At 39.2% G+C, this 24,944-nt stretch overlaps 4 protein-coding genes and 1 non-coding gene across 12 annotated transcripts in view; 3 read left to right on the plus strand and 2 right to left on the minus strand.

Moving 5' to 3' along the window:
• LOC124134626 (dynein axonemal intermediate chain 3-like) overlaps nucleotides 1-6,127 on the minus strand; it is a 45,547-nt gene extending 39,420 nt beyond the window's left edge. For all 8 annotated transcript variants that reach the window (XM_048400460.1, XM_048400456.1, XM_048400458.1 and 5 more), the window contains exon 1: nucleotides 6,000-6,127. The gene's annotated coding sequence lies outside the window, so the exon portion shown is untranslated. The remainder of the gene's footprint in view (nucleotides 1-5,999) is intronic.
• Nucleotides 1,178-2,842, plus strand: LOC125381995 (uncharacterized protein K02A2.6-like). The gene has a single exon (XM_048399407.1). It carries the CDS (start codon nucleotides 1,178-1,180, stop codon nucleotides 2,840-2,842), a length of 1,665 nt encoding a protein of 554 aa, XP_048255364.1.
• A 187-nt stretch (nucleotides 6,128-6,314) lies between the features above and the next one.
• Trnac-gca lies at nucleotides 6,315-6,386 on the plus strand. Its single transcript has one exon. It is a non-coding gene; the product is annotated as a tRNA-Cys (tRNA).
• A 1,268-nt stretch (nucleotides 6,387-7,654) lies between these two features.
• Nucleotides 7,655-18,894, minus strand: LOC124134628 (histone chaperone asf1-like). Its single transcript, XM_046499562.2, has 4 exons — nucleotides 18,657-18,894; nucleotides 15,711-15,826; nucleotides 13,340-13,522; nucleotides 7,655-11,662 (listed from the first exon to the last, which is right to left on the minus strand). Exons 1-4 carry the CDS (start codon nucleotides 18,763-18,765, stop codon nucleotides 11,447-11,449), a joined length of 624 nt encoding a protein of 207 aa, XP_046355518.1. The 5' UTR covers nucleotides 18,766-18,894; the 3' UTR covers nucleotides 7,655-11,446.
• A 110-nt stretch (nucleotides 18,895-19,004) lies between these two features.
• LOC124134629 (vimentin-type intermediate filament-associated coiled-coil protein-like) lies at nucleotides 19,005-23,045 on the plus strand. The gene is made up of 2 exons (XM_046499563.2): nucleotides 19,005-19,043; nucleotides 20,495-23,045. The coding sequence occupies exons 1-2, from the start codon at nucleotides 19,014-19,016 to the stop codon at nucleotides 21,128-21,130; spliced, it is 666 nt and encodes a 221-aa protein (XP_046355519.1). The 5' UTR covers nucleotides 19,005-19,013; the 3' UTR covers nucleotides 21,131-23,045.
• The last annotated feature ends 1,899 nt before the right edge of the window (nucleotides 23,046-24,944 follow it).

Here is a 24,944-nt window from a genome sequence, read left to right on the forward strand (position 1 = left end):
GCCAAGTGCCTGTTGTAGAGTTTGTGCATGTGATCACATCTCGTCTTACTTTTGCTCGTTTTCATTAGAAGAGAAAAATGTTTATCCAAAAATGATAGACAAAACAGACTCTTGTGAGGAAATATTAAAAAACACACCATATTATCACCATGCTCAAGTACAACTTTAGGAAAGACACACGGGTGATGTCACGTGACTAATTCACGCGAAAACAAAAATCCAACAACACGATGCACTTTCAGTTGTCATAGCTTACAATCTGTCTGTCATTTCTTCCCCAAAATACAATTCTAAAACCTACTTGAGCTATTTTTCAAAAATGTATATGTATATAGTACAAAGTACAAATGTGTTAAGGATAAGCATGTGTAAATCGAGGTTGTGGAATATGTTTACTTCAGTTTGCAAAAATGATAGAAGTATTTCTTATTAATTGTAATGAATATAAAAATTGAGTGAGATACAAGAGAAAATAGAAAATGTAATTTGCATAACTGACGTGGTGTGCATGATTATGTGGCACATGCTATTTAGACGATGGCGATAACTGGTACAGTTGGTCGACAACAAACTTCCATTTCCACTGATTTGATTCCCCATTGTCGCGTTATAACAGAAATCTACTGAAACCTTTGCCACGGACAGAACTAAGCGCATGTGCTAATGGTTTCTAAAAAAAATCAAAGTTATTGGCACAGTTAACTTTGTACACGAAATATGTCAAAAATAAATATATAAAAAATTGTGATAACTGGTGAGTGACCAGAACTATTTTCATTTCGATTTAGCATCCTTTTTCAGAATTGACTCAAGATAAAATTAAGCATGGTGTGTGTATTTGAAGAAACAGGTAAAGTTTTAAAAAATATTTATTATCAATCAGAAATGTAGAAGAGCAGTGTAAATACTAAATCACAAAGGCAACAGTAATAGCAGTGACATATAGGCCTATAACAGCTGATGGTAAGATGTAACGGGTACTATTCAGACAGTAGACATTTGTGTACCCTGGACGTGTATAATGATCCCTAAATTTCCTTTTAATCTCTGAAGATGAACGAAAGCCAGTGATAGGAGAAACACCATTCCCACGTGTACCCATTTCCACGAATCTTCAACATTGACAGTGAAAAAAGATAGTGCCCGGTAGCAAAGGTACGCAAACATAGAGAGGGAGATGCTCGCTGTTGTATTCGGGTGTGAACACTTCCATACATACCTATACGGGAAACAGTTCGTCGTGGAAACAGACCACAAACCATTGGAGATGATCCACCTCAAAAACCTGTCAGCAGCGCCCCAACGACTTCAAAGAATGCTACTACGGGTACAGCCTTACGACGTGACCATCAAATACAGACCGGGAAGTATGATGGAGGTGGCAGACGCCCTCTCCCGATCACCCGGCAAGACCAGCAAGACAATTGACTTGGACATCCGTGTAGACCTGACACAGTTCTCCGACAAAAAGATACAGTCCCTAAAAGAAGAGACCAGTAAGGACGCTGCACTACAAGCTCTAAAAGAGATCATCTTGGAAGGCTGGCCTGAAAGACCAAAGCAACTACCAGCCCCCATCAGGCCCTACTGGGCATACAGGGACGAACTATCCATTGAGGATGGATTACTACTGAAGGGGGATTGTGTCATCATCCCAACAAGTATGAAGCAAGAGATACTAGAAAAACTTCATGAAGCACATCAGGGGATAGAGAAGACCAAACTCAGAGCAAAGACATGTGTCTTTTGGTGCGGCATCGGGACCGACATTGAAAACATGGTAAAAAGCTGCCATGTGTGCCAAGAGTTCCAGAAATGCCAACCTGCAGAACCCCTGCTCCAACATGAACTTCCCACACGACCGTGGCAAGTGCTGGGAACCGATCTATTTTACATAGAGGGAGAAGAATACATCATAGTAAGTGACTACTATTCTAAATTTCCCATAATCAGGAAGATGTCCGGAGGCAGCAGAGGTACCATCTCAACACTGAAAGCCATATTTGCAGAACAAGGCATACCAGAGAAAGTCATTAGCGACAACGGGCCACATTTCTCAGCTGAACGATTTCAAGAATTTGCCAAAGCCTGGGGATTTACCCATATAACATCCAGCCCACACTATCCCCAGTCGAACGGCTTCATAGAGCGGCAAATCCAAACAACCAAGCGAACACTGCAAAAAGCCAAGCTCTCCAACATCGACCCCAACATGGCTATGCTCATATTACGTGCAACCCCAATCGATCATAACCTTCCATCACCAGCTGAACTCCTAAACACCAGGAAAATGAAATCGAACTTACCAATGAGGGTCAAAAACCACAACACCATGCGGGAAGACGTTAGACGCCATCTAGAAGAACGACAACTTCAGCAAAAGGAACACTTTGACAACAGGGCAGGTGAGGAGCTTCCGCCACTTATCCCTAACCAGCCTATCAGTGTCAGAGACCAACAATCTGGAAGGTGGAAGAATGCAACTATAGTAGGAAAATCACCAGAGCCAAGGTCGTACATAGTGGAAACCACAGAAGGCTCCATCCTACGTCGCAATCGACGTGATCTCAGGGAGATCACTGAGGAAAAGAGAAACACCAGCGCTGCCCCACTCGAACCACTGAGACAGGGAAACCAATCTAACTCGCCCCATCAAAACCAGCGGCGGGTCTCCTTCAACCCTAAGGACAACAAACCATCAACCAACAAACAGCTAGACAAGTTCGAGAAGCGCCCAACCACCACAACATCGCAGGGCCATTGTGATCCCAGCTCAGAGACAGTTGTATGTCGAACAAGAGCCGGAAGAGAAGTGCGACGACCAAAGCACTTGAATGAGTGACTCTTAATATAAATGTGAAATATAAAAGCAGACTAGTTACTCCTAGAGTGCCAAATAGGGTAGCAGACTAGAATAGCTCAGCCAACAGTTATGTTATGTTATGTTATGTTATGTTATGTACAAAGTGATCTACCTCAACCTACTGTGCCATGAACTGCTCAAGAATACCAAAGAACTTTAAAAGTGCAATTAGTTGAAAGTGCATTTATCTTGCACAGTGAGACCATCCGTCAACTTTCTCATCAATCATAATGTAACCAATTCCATGTTGTCCATCATATACTACTGATATCCACACGCCGTAAGTACCTTATCAAAAGAAGGGGGATGTGATATATGGACTATATTGCAAGACTCACCACTACCCCACTAGTCATATCACCGGCGTAGGGATATCGATAGGGAATCTTGTACCGCCATTGCTATGGAGTAAACATGTAGACTGAACACGCTCTCGTTATCTATGCATAGACTCACGACATTAGAAGCCTCGATAGCATAGAAATATTACATTGTAATATTTCTATGCTATCGAGGCTTCTAATGTCGTGAGTCTATGCATAGATAACGAGAGCGTGTTCAGTCTACATGTGATCTGGTTGGTCTTGATTTCGCATTTCCCAGGGTTGAATACCAGGCCGCTTTGTTGGGCGACCTCCATGAGGTTGATCAAGTTGTTGTCATGCTCCTTTTTATTTTTGCCGAATACCGCGATATCGTCTGCTATGCCGACTGTGCCAGGGCACTTTTCTAGGATCATGTCCATACTCTTTTGGAACACATCTTGGCTCAGATTCAATCCAAGGGGAGTCTTAGGAATCTGTAGCGGCCAAATGGGCTGTTAAAGGTCGTCAGCATGCTGGATTCCTCGTCGAGTTTGACAGACCAATAGCCGTGCCTTGCGTCCAGTTTGGAGAATACTGTCGCTCCTGAGAATTTGTGGGTTATCTCCTCAAGGGTAGGGGTTTTATAATGGGGCCTCTTAATGGCTGTGTTTAAGTCTTTCGGGTCCAGGCATACCCTGAGCTTGCCGCTAGCTTTCCTGCTGTATGCCAGGCTTGACACCCAGTCAGTTGGTTCCGTAACTTTGGCGATGACCTTGATTTTTTCCATCTCGTCGAGTTCAGCTTTTATCTCGTCTTTGAGGTGGATAGGGCATCTTCTTGGCGCATGTATCATTGGCGGTACTGAGGGGTCGACTGTAATATGACACTCTTTCTTGAACTGGCCAATGCCTTGAAATCTGTCTGGGTAGCTTCTTATTAGGTCTTCTTTCCCGTCAACCTTCTGCTTTGGAGGTGAGTCTTTTATTTCGCAATTGAGGGTTACGACTCTCAGCTGCCTACACGTAGGGAGTCCAAGGATGGCCGGTCCTTCTTCGCCTGAGATGAAGAAGTCTGCTTGAGATGTGTGGCCATTGAAGGTGCAGGGTAAGGATATTTTACCATACTGGGCTATTCGTGTGCCGTTGTAGGCTCTCAGTATGGTGCTGCTCTGTTTAGTTGAGTTTACATTGGGCTTCCCATTGCTGTCCAGTGTATTTGGGTACATACGTTGGTATATGCGCAGGGGTAGGAGGTTACCTTGGGCTCCTGTGTCGACTTTGGCTTTGAGGGTGGCTGGTTGCTGTGGTCTGTCTTCTAGACTGATATTGAGGGTCACGAAAACCTCGTCTCTAGTGTCTCTGTCGTTGAGTATAGCATCAATTGAAAGTGACTTGAATGTTAGTGTTTCGAAAGCTGTTTCGAAATCCAGGTCATCATTACCTGTCATGCTATTCACTGAACGTTGTCCTTGTCGTGACCTACTTCTACCTCTGTGTGGCCTTCTAGTGTGAGGCTGACCACGACCTCTGCCTCGACTGTTGCCTCTTGCTCTGCCCCTGTATGGTGTGTGCTGTGTGGCGTTCCTTCTACACATCACTTTCCAGTGGTTTCTTATGCCACAGTTTTCACATTCACTGCCATAAGCTGGACAGCGATTCGGTGGGTGTTGTCGTCCACAGTATTTGCATGGCTGCTCTTTCCTTACTTGGTGAATGTCAGTCTTCGTTGTCTGTACCCCTTGCAGTTGGGCCATGTTGTTGATGGATGCCTCATGCACTCTAGCTATATCCATGGCTTGATCCAATGACATCTGTTCATCTTTGCCTAATAATTCCTTCTGCAACTCCGGAATCCTTGTCCCAATGATTAATTGTTCAATTAATCTCTCTGCTCAGGTACCCGTGTCGGGTGGGTACTGAGTAGGACCCGGGTACCCACAGGCCTACCTGGACCCGTGGTAAGTCACATGATATATTGCTAAATGACAAAAGTTATCTAGATCTCTATTGTTACCCTACAAGTCACAAATGTTCACATTTCTTTCTGACTGTGCATCCATTCTGATTTTTCATGTGGTTAGATAAAGATATAACTTAATTCAACTTCAGTTAATGAATGACCAGATTATTTAAATGTATCTAAATACGTTTTGCCAGGGCTATGCTACAAAATGTTCCGAATCGGACATTTTGAGACATCTCCTGAGACCTACAGTGGGTACCCGGGTACCCGGGTAGGGTCGGGTCATAGTGGGGTGGGTACCCGGGTAGTAAATTTGGTCTCGTCCCAGCCCTAGTGTCAATCGAACTTTTGGTTAGCCTAAATGAAATGTGAGAGCAACGTGATCACCAATCATTTGACCACCGTCAAACTGTTCATCTGTGATATAAGGCGATTATACAATCTGTTCGCCAGCCAGTAGTTTATTAAAAACTAAATATATCTAAAAAAAAGAAAAAGGGTAAAGTATCGCAAAATAAATATTTACGCGTGCCTTTTCGATCCTTTTTGGTTAGGGTAGTTGTGTTAGGGTCAGTTTAGCTTACCCCTAACTCTATCCTTAGCCCTTGGATCATTGAATAAAAATAGTGGCGAACATATTCTATAGATGCTCCGATCTTAGCTCTTGAGCACATTGGTACTGTGTCTTCTTTGCTATCTGACTTGGACACACTTGGACCCTACCAAAACTTAGAACTCGACAAAGCAAGGTGCCCGGCGTATCCATGCATTCCTTCTGCTCGAGTCGTGAACGTGTTGATATCATATAAAATGCTTGAATCAATCAAAGAGGGGGCTAAAACAATTAAATCGCAAGGGTATATACTTACCTTTTTTGTCAGTGCTAGAAGATGAGATACTAAAATAAGCAATCCTTAAAAGCGAGTGGAGCCAATCTCAGAGATCATCAACACAACGCGGCCATATTGAAAGGACCCGGATGTTGTATACAATGTCAGTTGCCCTTGACAACAATCTGAATGTACGAATGTGACCGTAGAATATTAACTTATTTTATACATCATACTATTTAAAAGATTTTTACAGTTTGGTGAGATGACATCGATCTAATTTTATGAATCGTAGTCCTAATATGATTGTGTCAGTGCAATAACTCGGGAATTTTGACCTCACTCTCTCATCCTGGGGGTATAGCTCAGTGGTAGAGCATTCGACTGCAGATCGAGAGGTCCCCGGTTCGATCCCGGGTGCCCCCTCAGCTTTTACTTTTTCAAAGTTTACATATCTACAAAATTCACGCTCATATGACACTGGCGTAAAGCTTTATGAAGAAAAAAATAGTTTAACTTGGAAATTCTGTATTACATTTTAAGACAAGAAATTAAAAACATAATTTTTACTTAGACTCTACATATAAAGTTGTCAATTCTTTACAATTGCCTAATTGTGTATGTTCGTTCCCAGTTACCCACATGCATTCTCAATAAAAATTGTTTAACAGCAAGCATTGAAAAACATTAGATTTGCAGTTTTAGACTTAGAAAATTAGAATCTTAAAATCTAATTATTTTTTTTAATGTCACTGTTTCTAAGACAGTGAGGACTGATTAAACGTTGTCATTCAAGTTTGTGGCTGATAAAAAATCACAGATAGAAACAATGGTTGTTAGAATATGGAATGTTCCTATAAAATAACCATGACATATGATGCCCATATCTAAAAGCAGTGTGAAACAAACTCAGGCACACAAATGCAAGCATGACTTTAAAGGGCCCATTCCACAATGCTTGTGTGAGCACATGCTCTTGTATTAGTTCTGACTGATGTCAATTTCATGCCGCAGTTTACAGGAATACTCCCCTCAGACACAGTATACGACTCCAAGCTGACCAGTCCTTGTTTTATCCCCTTCCTGCCGAGCACCAGACAGGGTAACAACAAGTACCATATTTTTTTCGTCTTATGGTATGACCCGGCCGGAGATTGAACTCCGCAACTTCCACTCTCCAGGCGGGCGCTCTACCACAAGACCATGGAGGCGATCTTTGACCCATGAAGATCCAGGTAGAGAATAGGTCTTCAGCAACCCATGCTTGCCATAAGAGGTGATTATACTTGTAAGAGGTGACTAATGGGATCGGGTGGTCAGGCTCAATGACTTGGTTAAAGTATGTCATTGTATCCCAATTGCATAGATCGATGCTCATGTCAATAACTGGATTGTCTGGTCCAGACTCGATTATTTACAGACCGCTGTCATATAGCTTGAATATTGCTGAGTGTGGTGTTAAACAGCAAACAAAACAAAAACAAACAAATTCTAAATGCCATTCAAAGATCTGGCTTAATTGAACCCCCAATTCAGATATAGTCAAAATCTACAATTCAGGAACAAAAATATGATCCTTCATTGAATGAGGGCAAAACTGTTCAAAGGTCTGTGCTTTTGACCTGCCTCTTGTACAATTGAAAAGCTGTATTTCATCTTTATTACACCTAGACAAAAAAAACAAGCAAGAAACATAACGTCACCAAATTTATTTCTGTTGATTTGGTAGACTAGAGAGACAACACACTGATATATACAATATCAAAATATTAAATATAAGCTTAAGTCATGATCAATAGCCTGGTATTACATGACTATGAATACAATTCCATTACGACACTGATCCAGATCTAATCTTAAAAGATTCAACATTTTAGTCAGATTGGAGCCTGCCTAGGAATTGTCTTGAGAACACATCACCACATGCATCACAAGAATTTGCCAGAATCAATGGGTAGCCAAGAAAAAAAGTTAAAAGGTATCGTCCCTCATCATTTATTTGGCAATTCAGAGGCTCCTGAGTTATAAGGAATGTCCCAAAATTCTGGATCCAAAAATGAATGCTACTTGTTTAAGTTTGTTGTTTAACAAGTCTGGACCAGATAAACCAGTGATTGTTATTATGAACATCCCATGCCACCTCTGTATGACGCAATCATCCAGGTATGGAGCCTGACAGCTACCCCTGTTGTAATGAGCAAGTGAGGGAGTATGGTTTTACTCCGCTTTTAGCAATATTCGAGCAACATCACAGCGGGGTACACCAGAAATGGGCTTCACACATTGTACCCATGTCGTGAATCAAACCTGGGTGTTCGGCGTGACGAGCGAATGTTTTAACCACTAGGCTACCCCACCGCCCCTATCCCTGTTGTAACATCCAGGCATGTGATTGAAGGAAGACCAAACAACAATAAAAAGACTGGAAAAAAACCCCTTCTCAAGCATTGAAACTTCTTATATTTTTCAACAGAAATTATATCAAGTTGGGGGAAAAATGTAGATAAAATATGACTTCAGGTGGAAATATCACAGGCTTGTCAGCGGTAGAAATTAACAGTTTTCGTCCACTAGTCCTTATAATAACATATAGCAAAACCCTTAAAAAGGGCAAATTTCTACTAGTCTTTATGATACCTTAACCATTGGGCAGTTTGGCTAGGGCTATAGGACTAGTGCCAATTTCTAATGCTGCCTGTAATATTGTACAACAATCACATGTTGCTGGAGATATATTCTAACCCCAAACCCTGATGGGCCTCTTGAGAGGTGAAACAGGAATAATATAATTTGATTACAGCCTTGCACTGATTGTGATAAATGTGGTGATGGTGACCATAGTCATGAGGTTTTGTCAACAGTGACTTTTTTGGTGTTGTTGATGATAAATGACAGTTCAATGTGAATGAGCAATGTAACTAATTCTCAGTCTCATACTCTAGTTCTAGATTTTGGTTCACAGCATGAAGCATTATCTTCATCCCTTCATAAACAAATACATTTACATGATGACATGCTTGACATGGATCTGATGGGACTCTGGACACGCTGAATGAAAAGAAAAAGTTGAATACATATTTACTGAAGCATTTACTAGTACTTTAAAAAAATCATAAAAAAATAAATATTCAGTATACATGAAGATGAAACACAAAGATGAATAGACAAAATGTTACGTAACCATGGTAACCTAGGTACACCACAGCCAGCTCATTACAAAACTATGACAAACTAAACGCCATGATGCATAACATGCATTACACGATACGTGAAATGCCCACAGCAAAATATATTTTGACCAAGCTTGGAAGGAAAACAGGGTATTCCTAAGTGATTGTGACCATATACCCTGTTGAAGTCCGGACATGCAAATGCATCCACCCGTTCATGAACTAACTTAATTTCCCACCCAACCCATAGAAGGGCCCATCATATGACCTTCGTTGTTGTGTCAGCAATATTCCATCTGTATCATGGCAGCATCTCTATAATCAGTTCAGGGCCCGACAAACCAGTGATTGATATCATGGGCACGTCTCACACTGTCTGTGTATATATCTTTCAATCATGTCACAAAGTCTGACTTCTTGATCCATTTAGTCGTCTCCTACAAGAAGTGTTACTTGGCCCTATTTTTATCCAGAATATCATAAGGCATAAAGTCCGATTTAGTGTTTTACTGTTTCCTAAACTCATTCCTGCATTAATAATAGGGCTGTAACTATGCTTACCAATCTTCAAAATAGCCCCCTGCTGATAACCCCAAGAAGTGATCTTCCTGGCATCCTGCGACCTTAGCCATTACCCTGAAGCCAAAGTGTAGAACAATTCTTTTTGATCTCTTAAGCCTAGCTAAGTCTGCGCAACACTGAACTCTACTGAAAACGATGTGAAGAGCCATGTAGACTCAAAAGAATCTGGCACAGACAGCACACAGACATAATTAGTTACAGTGTTCTCCTTCATGTCTGTTATAATACACAATCAATTATTGTATTAACGTATTAGACTCCTAATTTAATGTAAGATTGAAATTTAGTTTAATTTAGACACCACACCGATTGTTTTATCAATCTAACATTAGGCTGATGTGAATAAGTTATGCTTGATTGCATCTTTTGTCATACCATCTTGAAATATAGTGTTACATCCTTGGTGTTACAGATAGATTTCTATTGTGATTTAAGAGGCGGGATAATGGTACTGAAAAGCTCCTAGAGTAGCAAGTCAATGGCTGGATCCATATTTGAGGTGTTCTGAATGCTGGTTTAACAATACACTTGGATGCTGGAAGATATGTATCTCCATTAAAGGTCGCGATGCAATACATGAGATGAAGACTTGACACTGCCATGTGTAATGAATTAACATTGTCCATCCTGAGGCTGAGTAGGTGAGTTTGGTTTAACGCCGCTTTTAGCAATATTCCAGCAATATCACGGCGGGGGACACCAGAAATGGGCTTCACACATTGTACCCATGTCGGGAATCGAACCCGGGTCTTCGGCGTGAAGAGCGAACGCTTTAACCACTAGGCTACCCGACCGCCCCTTGTCCATCCTGAGGCTGAGTAGGTGAGTGAGTGAGTATGGTTTTCCACTGCATGTTTGTTGAAATATTCCAGTGGGGGGACACCAGAAATGAGGAATTTGACAGCCTACCAAAACATAATCAGCAAGCTTAAGTAAATCAAACAAATAGCTTAGGAAATCTTAAACAAAACATATGAAAATAGTACTTCATTTATTTTCATACCAAACGTCCTTAGTCTTTTTGTCCTCATTCCTGACTTCACGCTGTAGCACGTGTTGGACAAACCTAATCTTCATTCAATCATCACAGCCCTTTTTATCAATCAGGAAAAAATGAACACAACAATCACTAAAGTGCCTTGCTTCATTGAATGTAAATATATGTTCCTATCATGTTTGGGCTGCCTGAAGATACCATTTAGAAATTCTGAACGTGGTCAATTTTGTTTTTTCCTGTTTCAATTCAGAACTTTACACTGTTGCCATGGTTACTAGGTCAGTCAGGTGTGGACAAAATTTACGGTAGCACTTTGCATCTCTAGCACATTCACAGCTGGGCTCTGTGGAACAGGATACAGTGACACCCTCTTAATCTGGACACAACCCTTCCCAGTGAAAAGGGATTGATAATATTTCCAGATGGGCTATTCATTGCTAGGTACTAATGGCCTCTGGGTACTTATTATTATATATATGGTAGAAGTTCCTAGCAGCATTGTCTGGATAGCAGGGTGTCTGGATTAACAAGGAGTCACTGTAGTTCAGAACAGTCTATTTGATGTCAAGGAGTATGTCTCTCACAATGTTAGGATATTTCTACATAGATGTAAATCCTTGATGTCATTAGCTGCTGCCAACACACTTGTCCAAATGACAGAGGAAATATTTTTCACATTTCTCTATTCCAGAAGATATCACTGTTTGTCTTTATTCCCACATGGTTTGCCATTCTTATTAACTTGTATCCATGGCAACACCAACACTGTTGCTTTCGTTGGAGAAGTTGGCAGGTTTCATGGGCTCCCTGTCACGTTCTTGATTAGCAGCATTTTCAGGGTTGCCAACAGGGGGCACATTTTCTGCGTTATTAGTGTCAGCTTGAACCTCGTCGTCCCAATCAATTTTGAACTTGGTCACTCTGACATCTTTTGTTACAATTGTTCGTTGAAGCTGCAACAAGACATTCAAAACATATGAACACCATTCAGTTAAAAGGTTTTTTAGATGTTACCAAAGGACATATTCTGGACTCAAATTAATCGGGCACAGAGTAAGGTCAATGGTAGGGACCAACTACAAGGACATTGTCTTTTTGTATCTACTGCAAAATTACAACATCAACCATATATAGTTGCAGCCCTGAACTAATAGTGTCAAGATTCATTGATAATGGATCACAAATTTACACCGGACACTTATGTCTTAATTCTGGATTGATTTTCAAAAAGGAATACCGTATTCGACGTAATAAGCGCCCCCCTCTAATAAGCGCCAACTTCGATATTTGCTAATATATTGGCTAGTGAACAATCCCAATTAGCCCCCCTTCTGATTAATCAATGTACACAAGACTTATTTATTCGCGTATAAAACACACTTGAGTGTTATAACACCCTTAATTATGGGCAATTAAATTCTGGAAAAATATATCTGTCGTTTATCAACATTTCAGGGTGTCAGCATAAACCATGAAATTTATCTTTTAACTGTTTTTTTCACTAAAATAACATTCTAATAAAAGCCCCCTACTTCTAATTTTGAGAGCGCCCTGGGCGCTTATTTCGTCAAATACAGTATATACCTATTCTTTCCTAATAAGTACTTGGACAAAAAAAGTTCAAATTAAGTAATGCTATGCTTCATGACTTGCTACCTGAGGTAGTGGCATTATGACGGCTCTACTTGGAAAACTAAATATAGCATATTTATAGTTCCTCTGTGGTTTGATATTCCTAGTTTCGGCTTTACTCTTTGCTTTGACATAACCAATGGCAACTGAAATGCTTATAAAACACACAGAACTGCAGAAGATTTGACAATGTTGAATAAGAACTAAGGGAGATAACTTCATTCATCTGTGCAGATGACTATGTTGTCTCCCTTAGCAGTTCTTCACATTTACTAAACTGTAAAACTTACGATCAACAATCTGTGAAAAAAACCTTATTGTGTGGAAGACAAATGAGTATCTGACAAACCAACCCTTATCATTGACTAGTTAGTTACATGACCACCGATGCACATTATAACACTCCTTTTCAGGCCTCAAAGTTTAAATATCTACCAAGTAGCCAGTGGTAAAATCAAGAAGTCAAGCCAATATTGTAGGTAGCTAAAAGCATTTGAAATCATCTTTTATCAAATAACTATTACAATATGTATAAGTTATAGCACTAGTCTTCGAATTGTATATTAGTGGAAACTGTACTTGAGTTTTGTTATTTGTGACTCGAACGACGCAGTTTATGTAACTAGATTATATAGGTATATCCTTGCTTATCCAATAAATTATCAACTAAAATAAAATACTAATTACACTAATATTGATGTATTTCGGTTCATTGTCTACTTTAAGAGTAATTATTTGTGAGTGCAATCAGAAGCAGACATGTTGTGTCAACATGTGTAGCAATACAATTTAGTCGCCACAAGATATTTTTCAAGGTATTTTTTGGCTACCTCTGAATTTTAGACAGTAGACAAAGTGAAATTTAGGTCGTATTGGTGACCGTTTTAGTAGCAACTTTGAGGCCTGCTTTTAATATTTATGTATGACCACAACATGTGCGAGTGCCTGGAAATGTAATGTGGAGCCCCATCAGTAAATGAGAAGCATGTTTAACAAACCTGTTCATAAATAGGTATTGCTGGTGGATTTTCGTTCAACTCTACATCTTCTGAGCGGTAGAAATTGTTGACATAATATCCCACACGAATGAACTCTTTACTCCTGTAAGAGCAGGTGAGAAGGACGACCGTCACTCCGACAACATCGTTGATTGGAATCTTGTTTATGTCAGGTGCAGGTGCCTGGAACAATACAAATGGTTAATCAGTTCTTACCCCAATATCTCTGTACAATACACAACGATGAAAGCAGTGGTGTGGAAATATCAAAATTGTGAACTTGTTACTGGACACGTACACAGTAAATATTGGCTTGTCCCGATTATTCTTTGAAAAAGTAGTGTTCTTATTACATTCTTTCACGTACTGCCCGTGATCTACATTTTGACATTGATGAATAAGCTATTTTTTTTACCCATTTCTAGGCTGAAATAAACCAAACAAAAACAATATGACATTATTGGCTACATGGTACTCTGAACAATTAATCAGAGAGCATGTCCTAAAGCTTGTTGGAAATCAGATATGTAAGAAACACACTGCCTGCCATCAGATCAATTCGCAATACTTGCTTTTTGTTTTCTTATCAAAATTAACTCAAGTCAGCAAAATTGTAAGGACAAGCAGATTTATTGTTTGTCTGGCAATATCACCTAACATAAACAAGTCAAAGGTTGTTTTTCCACACCCTTGGAGAGTCACTGAATGATCAATTATTAAGGGTATTGACCTACTCTGGCCCAAAATCAGAATGGTGAATGACAAATGTCATGTCATGATTTTTTTGCACATGGCCAAATCATGGCAGCCTGCACATAAATCAAGACTGGGGTAGTAGACAGACATGATGTTGATTATGAAGTCCCACAATGACAAGCCACTGAGTCTGATCCAAGACCAGCAGCAGATTACTGGTAACCATCCCCAAGTCCCATGAGGAGCCATTCATTCAAGTATCCCTGCTTGTCAGTTTGTCTTGGGAAGAAAATTAGTCATGCAGACCATAGACATTCACTACTTTGGCAACACTCAAGGGTTGGTTGGTTGGTTTGTTGTTTAATGCTGCACTCAGCAATATTCCAGCTATATGACGGCAGTCTGTAAATAATCAAGTCTGGACCAGACAATCCAGTGATTAATATCATGAGTATCGATCCATGCAATTGGGATACAATGACATGTATCAACCAAGTCAGCGAGCCTGACCACCCGATCCCGTTAGTCACCTCTTATGACAAGCATAGTCGCCTTTTATGGCAAGCATGGGTTGCTGAAGACCTATTCTACCCCGGATCTTCACGGAGGCACTCAAGGGAATGTGTATGGTACAAAAGGTCATAATCCAGGGCTCGATTTAAGGAACTTGATATAACTTGCACCAGGTGCATGTTGACATGAAAACCAAGTTGCAATAAACAAAACCAGGTTGCACCCTGGACCCATAAATCTACCAAAGTTGAAACGTAGTTGCCAGTGTCACATTAACTAATGACGCACTGTTAAAACAAAAGTTAGTTTGTTGTTTAACGCCGATCTCAGTAATATTCCAGCTATGTAAAACATAATAGTAGTATGTGCACATATTCTTGGAAGTACCCACAGTTTGATAAAGTTAAGCCTAAGACTGCATGACAAAGTACACATAACACAGGGATTAGTGATGTAGTACAGTAAATAAACTTCAGAGGTAATGAGTGTGTTCAAAAAACAAATTTGGTGTGTGAACAAGTGAGTGTTAGTCGGGACACAAATTTTGAAATTCTTTTTACATGCACTTGGTATATGTAGACAAACAATAGGTTGCGATTTTCAATAATTGCTTGCACTGGTGCATGTTTTATATAGCTAAATCTACCACTGTAATCACTACATCAGGTCCCTAAAGTCTGCTCAAAGAAATGGGACCCAACACACAACTGAACAAATCATTCATAGTTGAACTACCTGCACATCTGATGTTATTCACCTTGATCTTCTATTGAGCATGTTGAGGTAGTCTCAAAACAATGTAACCTCAAAAAATAGATTTTGGGGAAACTTGTTTTTCTTGTAATGGCTAAATGTAGTTAATAATTCTGTAATATCAGTGTTTGGAATACTAAAAGTAAGAATTCAGCTTTTGTTTTTCTTGTTGCATGAAAATATGCATTGAAGATTAATGGGGTCCAAGAATTAAAACTCTAAAACATCTTTTAAACAAAATAAAAAAAACATCCCAATTGGCCTGCCATAGGCATAAATCTCTGGTTTATCTGTTCTATTTCACAACACCGTCTCTGCAAGGTGTATACATTTTGAGGAAAGCTACTTCATTACCTCATCATGCTCAATCAAAATAGGAAGTGCTTATGACAATGATTAGGTTTGTTACCTCAAACACGAACTTGTGGCATCCTGCAGGTACAGGTCCGACTAGGACAGTTTCAAGTATCTGATCATGTTCCACGCTTTCGGCAGATCCCACATAGATGATCTTCCACTCTAAATCTGTGACAAACAATGAAACAATTTCAATGACTATTTGGTGTATTATTTTTTATTACATTATTTTATACATTCATATACCACAGGTATCCAGGCACTAGAATCTGTTCCCCAACCAATGGATCCCTTTGAATTCTAGTTATTCTCAACTCCCTGGGGAGTATACAACCCAAGCCGCCTAGGTGGGCTAGAAGAATGTTACATCCACCTCACATATCGGGTACCCATTCACTGTTGGGTGAACAGAGGCACACTTGATCTAAGTCACCAGCCAAGGGTGACACTCTAAGTTTTGACACTTGTGTTCCAGGTGTATGTACGTAATCTTGCTTCACCATCTGGTCATCTACCATCATACGAGTGGGTTCTCTTGAGTGCACAGGGTGTACATACTGTACACTAGGTGTAGTGACAACACCTGTAAACTTTGTTGTTCCCAAGGCTGAATAACAACCCGTCACTAGCGGGATACGATCCCAGCATTTCGCGCTAGCTAGCCTGGCGCTTTTGACCGCTTGCCTACTCCACCAAGTACAACACACAAGATTACTTTGCTTTTTTGCAACACACCAAGCAGTATTCCAGATATAGATGAAATAAACATGGATAGTAACAAAGGAAAGGGATGGGTGAGGAGAAGAAGATTTAGAATTTTTTAGATAGCATCATGGGAAAGATGGGAGGGAGCACACAAACTTCCGTTGGAGCATCTGTGGATTCATGTTGACCTAAATTACTACATTTGTACACGGATATTAACGTATATTTAGCTTTGGAAGTTTACACATATTGTTTCTGGATAACAATATTGTCATAAAAAGCATTGTGCCTTTGAATGGTTCCTTTGATAACTTCTTTTCCTCATTGACTTTAATGGTAAGTGTTTAAATATCAGAATCATTTTCATTCTGTGCCAAAACCTTCTGCGACTACAACTAGTACTAGCCTGAACTTGGCTCTTAGCCTCATTTTCTGTGGAATTAACTGATGTTATGTGAATTATCATTAACTGATGTTCCTAGACTGAACAGAATTTAACTAGACTCCGGCTTCGGACCACTTGCTAAAGTCATACTGTATTTTATGTAGCTTTGGAGATTGTATTCAATGAACACGAATCACGCATTACATAGCTGAAAAATGCACAAAAGCTCAATTTTTGGGCAAATAGTCACAATCAAATATTATTTTGTGACTTTCTGTAATCATGCGGCCCAGAGTGAGTGGACATTGTTTTACGCCGCTTTTGACAATATTCCTGCAATATCACTGCGGGGGACACCAGAAATGGGCTTTACACATAGTACCCATTCGGGAATTTAACCCGGGTCTTCTGTGTGACAAGTGAACGCTTTAACCACTAGGTTACCCAACCGCCCCACGCGGCCTAGATTTATCTCTGCTGAATAATGGCAGCCTATGAATAATAGTTCAGACAAGACAAACCAGTGTGCTATTGGGTCGATAATCTAAGATAGAAAGCCACCAACAAAGTCACCGAGCCAGACCACTCAATCACTTCTTACAAACAGCATGGGTTGCATCGGGCCTAAGCTGAACCGGAATCCCCGCTGTGTAAACAGTCACACACATAAAATTACATTCAAGTGACTTTAGTGAGCGAGTTGTGTTTAACAGTATTTCAGTTGCATAACAACATGTCTGACACACTATGGGACATAACTCTGCACAGCAAATTATGGCACCTTTGATGACAGGGCAAACATTGCACATAAAGTGGTAGTGGAGTGAATGTTGTTTATATCAATTACCAATATTCCACTTATATCATGGTGATCTGTATATAATTGAACCTCAATTTGACAGTGGCGACGGCCAATACCGGCCAGGACAGGGCACAATCAGATACGATAAGAAACACCGTACATCCTGTTCATAATTGCCTGCTAAATGTTTTGGGGGTTGTCATTTAAAGCAGCAGTCAGCAATAATCCAGCTATATGACGGTGGCCTGTAAATAATCAATTCAGGGTCAATGATTGCTATTTTGAACAACGATCCATGTCATAAGGGGAACTTAAAAATGCAATTAAATAAGATCCATTTAATGGCCTCTAACCCAAATTTTGACAAGTAAAGGATGTTGTGGCACATTCTAACATGAAATCCCCACAGCCATCTGCCTGATGATGGCCTCGAGACATTTTCTCATCTTGAATCCCTTATGGGACCTTGCGTCATAGCAAGTTATTAAATAGGTATTTAACATGTGTCTGCTCAACTACATTACTGGCCTGAAGGTGATATCTCTTTATTGTTTAATTACACACTCAGCAATATTCCAGCTACATGGTGGCAGCCTGTACATATTTTAATCGACTCAGGACCAGACAATGAAGTGATCGATTTTGTGAGCAACGATCAACGCCATGGGGTACAAAGATCCGCTATCAACCAAGTCACTGATCCTGACCACCCGATCAGTTTGGTCACCTTTCACTACCACTGACCAGCTAAGGTTGCTGGGGTCCTAATTTGAAATCCCAAAAGGGTCAATAAATTGCCACCAACTTGATCACACCGAGATGAAGAAGAAAGAACGAGTAATGTATATTTTTAGAACAAATTGCAACCTCAGCATAGATCTGAACAGTGTGTCAAGTATGTTTTTCAAGAATACTTCTTTATTAAAAACGATGCAACCATCCAATACATTTAGGCCTATCTGTGCATCTTCATATTCCAAAACAGTTTCAGCGATTGACATATTTTACAACGACATAGTTATGTTCACGTCAGTGGAAACCAGTCGTTCAAAGCAATAACACACTTGTAATATTACATACGGTTTTCGTTCCTTTTGTACTCTTACCTGTCGCTAGATCTTCTGTGCACTCAAAAGTTATTTCGAATTGGAACGGGTTAAGGAAAGATGATGGATTGTCCAAAACTGTTACGTTACTTATATGTACTTTAGCCATTATTAGTCAAGCGTTTAAAGTTTCATTTGTAATATGTTTACAACAAAAAGCCGGGAAGACAGGCGCCGAAATGTTTGTAAAGTGTTCGTGAAAAGAGCGCCAAGCGGAGACATCAATTTATTACTATTTAGTTAACTACATCGTGATTGGCGGATTATTACCATCCTTGTTTGCAACAAACATGTTGATTGGTTCCCGATCGCGCACCCGTCTCCTCCTCGCACAGCATTTCCGCTTCCGCAGCGTACATGTTGACAAAAGCGTCTGTCTGTCAAAACGTAGGTCATCTGAACATAAATCAAGTCTCCATTCTATTTAACTCTTTAGCCTGGTAAAATAAGACAATCGTGTAAGAATAAAATCCACAAGGTTGAAACTAAACCAATAAACACCACAATTAGCACGTATAGTGATAGATGTTACACCTTGATTTCGACAGCTTGGCAAATGCAAATGCACGAATCCAGTGAACATTTGCATTTACCTATCAAGTGAGTCGCGTAATGATAGTCAGATCGTAAGACGAGATCAATCGCACCCGATCCTGATCAACTGGTGCTGCTTCAAAAGTGAATCTTGAGGTTCATTACCAGGGTCAGTGACAAAAGAATGTTTATTCTCACTAGTCCCAAAAGATTAGGCCCATCTGCTTCAAAGTTGCCAGCTTGAAAGTGTCTCTTCGTGCACTTCTGGAGTCTTGAGACTAGCAGAATTACATTAATTTCGAATGCAGATAACGTCAGTCTAAAATTCTAGTTATATTCTAGTTATTTATGATCTTGGTAGTCGAAAATGTAGCTAGAATAAATTGTCACTGAATTAATTCTCACATTATTTATAATTTAATTAAATATCCATACGGAAGCTACATAATCTAGAAACCAGACAAATGTTTACATGTAGATTCAAATGTCATGATAGAATATATGTACATGTTAGAAAATGTATAATAAAACTACAATATGTATAAGAAATCAGTTGATTATGCCTTTCTAGTTCAACTACCACTTGGCACTTTGGTTGATGCAAGTCATTGCATTGCATCCCAAGTACATGTAATGATGCTCATGATCTCAGTCACTGGATTGTCTGGTCCAGATTTGATTATTTACAGACCACCGACATATAGCTGGAATGTTGGTGAATGCTGCGTTAACAAACAAACCTTTTTGTTTGTACTGCATGCATTTTCTGTGATTAAAAGATGAAGTTAGGACCTAACCATGCTAACATGTTTAAAATATGTTAGATTGTTCTGATTATGCTATTAAATGTGAGGTGAAGTTAAATGGGGTTTAACGTCGCATCCAAGATTATTGCACTTATATAGCAACGTGCATGCATATGTGTGTGTGTGGCTGCCTGTACCAGTCCTGACTAATGATGATTTTATCCCACTACGCAGTTTAACATGAATACCCCTCTCAGACACAGTACACTGACTCCAAACTGACCAGTCCTTGTTGTAACCAACCCCTTAATGCTGAGCGCCAGCAGGGTAACAACAAGTACCATCATTTAACATGACATGGCCAAGTGATCGAACCACTCTCTGGGCAGATGCTTTACCATTAGACCACGGAGGCGGTCTATATTATTAGAACACTTTCCAGCTTGTAAATTCAATCTTTTGGATTGAAAAAGACAGGTGCATTACTTCATTACTTACATTACAATGGTAAGAAGACATTACATTTCCACTACTTTAGTCTACATTTGATTGTTTCAGAAGGAAGAAACAATGTCTACCATGATACCAAGAACCAGTATCGATGAGGCCAATCGACATCTCCTTGCTCTACACAGACGTGTAAATGAGCTGGAAAATACTGTTCAAGAGCAAAACAATGCACTCCTTGCCAAGGATGAATTGTTGAAGACCAAAGTTTCTGAGGTAGAGGCAGCGAAAAACAGTGAACTGGCTAAGCTATCAGAGAAGCTTGTTTCGACTGAGAAGACTGTGGAAATCATACAAGAGCAACTGCGTCAGAAACACCAACAAGTTGCCATACTGCAACGAAGTTGTAGGCTTATGCAAAATCTAGTGTCTTTCAAGAATAATGTGAAAGAACTGTTAAGCTGCATGGATGATGCTGAGAAAGACATGGCCAGTCAAAGAGACTTCCTTAGTTTGTATACCGACTCTTCCACAGCGAACACTCATAATGCCAACTCAAGTCCTAAGTCATCAGGAGTACACATGAACTCTACAGTTGTCAATAGTTATGCAAATCATGAGGACACTCAAGATGATCAGAGTATGGATGGGGTGGATTCAGGGGACGATGTTTGGAAGGTTCGCCAGGGAAGAAAGCCCAGAGGGGAAAGAAAAACAAAACCCAAAGGGAAAGAATTTTATCTATGACGCTAGGTGGAGATGACTAAACCACTGCTGAACTGCACTGACAAATGTTTCAGGAAATCTTTGGTGATGAACATGATGAATGGCATTGATGGATACTGGGATATGTTTCTATGAGTGATTATGATTGTGGGTTCGAATCCGGTTTTGCCCTGATTATGTTTTTAGGTTTGTCAGCATCATACCCGTGCTCGTGGGTTTCACCAATGTGGTAAGCGTCTAAGACCTACATCACTTTGAGCTTTCCTCCCACATTAAGCTGACAAGTAGTGATATAACTGGAATACTGTTAAAAGCGGCGTAAACCCAACTCACTCACTCACTTAATCATCTTGTACTTTAAAGGTATAAAGGGGCAATTGCTGTAAATATTTTGTCAGTGTAGACATTGTAAACCTGTCTTCTGTCAGTAATATGACTCAATATCACCAAGTAATCTGTTCATTATAAACAACTGTTTATTAAATATATGAGATAGGAAATCATGAAAATAGATATGAAAGATTAATTTACCAAATTGCTATCATTAGAAATTTAGTTTTGCACAAGGGTAGCCTAGTGGTTAAAGTGTTCACTTGCCAGACTGCCAGGGTTTGATGCCATGTGCTGATATTGCTGGAATCCTGGTAAAAGTGATATAAAATCTTCCTTACTCAGAATGTTGTTTTGAGGCTTCAGGTTCACACCAACATACACAACAGTTTATTGTATACAACTTGGCTAAGCTATGTTTATGCAAAAATATGTTTAATTTCAAGTTTTTAGTGGTTAACCACACATTTCATAGAGAGTTGATAAAAAGTTCTACATCGTAATCCTTACTTTACATTAATTTTTTGGTTATTTTCTTTCAGTCCATACTTATTAAAATGTTTTATAAAACCAATAAAATAAAGGTAATATCACTGTTTTAGAGCATTTGTATGGTGTGCTTTCAATCAAACGGCATGTGTAGCATTTTTCTTTTTCATTTTTTTTGTTTTGGTAAATTTTTCCTTTTTGTGGGGTAAACTCAAACATTAACAAATGAATAAATAGGATTTTTTCAGTATTTGTTGATGTATCCTCTTGATTTGTGTTTTAAGTTTTTTGTTTTTTTTATTGGACATGTTACCATGGTTACAAGTTTGAACATTTCTAGTCATGAAAATATATTGTCACCATTCCACGACACAATTGATAGGAGATTGATATGTTTCTACATTCGTGTTTGCTGAAATAATCTGTTATTTATTTATTTGTTTTGTTTGTTTATTTCATTTATTGTGTTGAAACAGTTATTCCCCAGGAGACCTTTCCCTGGAATCAAATGGTTTCCAGAGAAGTTAAAATGTTTACTCTTCCTCACAACTTGAGAATGCTATTCTGTACTATGGCCATGTTTGCTACATGAGAGTTGAGACATGCACTCTACACCATGTCACGGTAAACAAACTGACAATGAAAGGCATATTTGTATTGAACATGCTTTGATGAGGATACCTTTGTTGCTCATTTCTAAGAATATATTTTGACAGATGATGGGACCAGTTTATTATACACTTTGTTACACTTGTTTATTCATGTATTACATGCTGTGTTTATTTCATGTGTTGATGTGTGTTCCACACTTGTTACCAGACAATGAAATCCATAATCAGAGGAGCAATTGAATCTCTATATAATGAGTGTTGTGCTGTTTATTGTAATAATCTTTGTTATGAAGTTTATAGTTACTTGAAATAGAATCATTATTTAATTAGCAGCTTGATCAAGTCAATGTTTGACAGTCCAAGGTACATGATAGTAGCCATAATATTACTGGTCTCAGAGCTCCAGATAAGCTGCGTATCTGCGTAAAATACACATCAGAAATGCAGAAATAAGCAGTAAAATAAAATCCAAGCCTATCAAATACGCAACGAACATTACAGATACGCTACAAAAATATAACTTGTGCGTATCATCAAAATATTGTGAAGTAACCCTGCATATTCGATTAGCAAATCAGCAACTTATTTTGAAATTATAAACGGGCATTCCGTCAACCTTGCCAAACTCCATGATGACAGTTACATCATGATCATTTGCCATCACACTTTCTTGTGGAAGTATTGTGGTATTTGTGAGTCCTATAAAGCTCTCGAACCGACCTGACACCAGTTTGCAGGGACTAGATGAATAGTGTTTTTAAATATTTAACTTAAATACTCACATGTGTAAAAACTAGTGGGTAACAGAAATTTGAATACCCAATGATTTTAAAATGCATGGGTAAAATACCCACAACACCAAAAGCTTATCTGGAGCTCTGGGTCTGCTATCGTCAGGAATACTGCATCTTTTGGAGGTCCTTCTGCAACAAGAGTGCGTGTAAAACAGTGATACTTTAGTTCTTAGGGTAATTGTTTTGCTACAGTGATATACAATACATGTTTCATTGTCCTCTTTGAAGTGTTTACATTTTTTAATGTTTTTTCCTTTTCATACCTGTTTCATTTGAAAGTCAGTGTATAAGGCACTGTGTTCAAATACATCATGTTTTCTCTTTACAGGTGATGCTGAACTGTATTCAATATATAGATCATGTTTATTTCGACAGATATTATTATTAATGCACTGTATTCAGTATAAAGTTCATGTTTCATTGGATAGGTAATAATGAACTATATTCAGTGTAGGGATCATGTTTTATTGGATAGGTAAGAATGAACTATATTCAACATGTTCAAGGTAGGGATCATGTTTTATTGGATAGGTAATACTGAATTGTATTCAACACTGAGTTAATATTTCCGGTTACAGTTAATAGTACAACATATTTGATGGAATCATTACTATTGCACTACATTCCAAAGAGATTATGTTTCCAAGGAAAGTTTGGTAGTGTTGGGTATTATGTATTCAACATTAAACTCTAGTGCCTCTCAACTAGGGCATGTTGTAAACATTTTCTATTTCATGTGCCTTTTGTACCCAGCCATATATAGGGGAGTAAGAACAACACTAGACACTACCCACAGAAAACAAGGGAACATTTGATGTGAGTGTTAATGTCATCCCTGTTCCTAGCCATCTGTGTGAGTTCCATCATGTTTTCGTAGCTTGGAACTAGAACTTAGCCATAGTTCTATGAATACATTACCTCCATGACAGAATTATACTTGGGCTAGTCAACGTAGAATTGGACAGTTTCATACAATACCAACAGAGACATTGAGATTATTATAGGAACATGTGTTTCATACTGATTTTACGAACGAGTGTCAGAATTCTTGTTTCCCAAACTGGAGCAAAGAATACGTGACTTCTTACGCAAGTTTCTTAAAATTGTCGAATGATGTCAACAATCTTCAGCTATGATGTAGTTTCTGGTGTGACATAATTCCAACCTTATGTCACAATACAATTCAATGTCAACAATGCGGTCCATATGACGTAAACAGTACACTGGTGCGTGTGAAGTGATATTTGCACAAATGCACATACAATTTTTTAGAAATTGATTATTTCCTGCCCTATGGGTAATAAACAGCAATATACTCCTTTGTCTTCTACCCCACTGTGTCTATGAGAACCCCAGCTTTCCATGTTTTCTTCACACTTAAAAAGCTTGTTGTAAGACTGGAACAATTGATTCTATGGCTATGAATTTTGAAATCCATTATGTTGGAGGGCTTCTGTTGCCTTCATGTTATGTAGAATGCTGGCATACAAACATGGTTCATTCATGCGTCCAGTGCCTGAAAAGCAAGACTATGAGAAAATGGTGTTTTCATAAGACATATGCTCTAGGGTCTACAAGAACCTACTGGTATTATCTATCATTCTCCTCATA

Source organism: Haliotis rufescens, unplaced genomic scaffold, assembly GCF_023055435.1.
Source record: "Haliotis rufescens isolate VD_foot unplaced genomic scaffold, xgHalRufe1.0.p SCAF_2, whole genome shotgun sequence".
NCBI classification, from domain to species: Eukaryota; Metazoa; Mollusca; class Gastropoda; order Lepetellida; family Haliotidae; genus Haliotis; species Haliotis rufescens.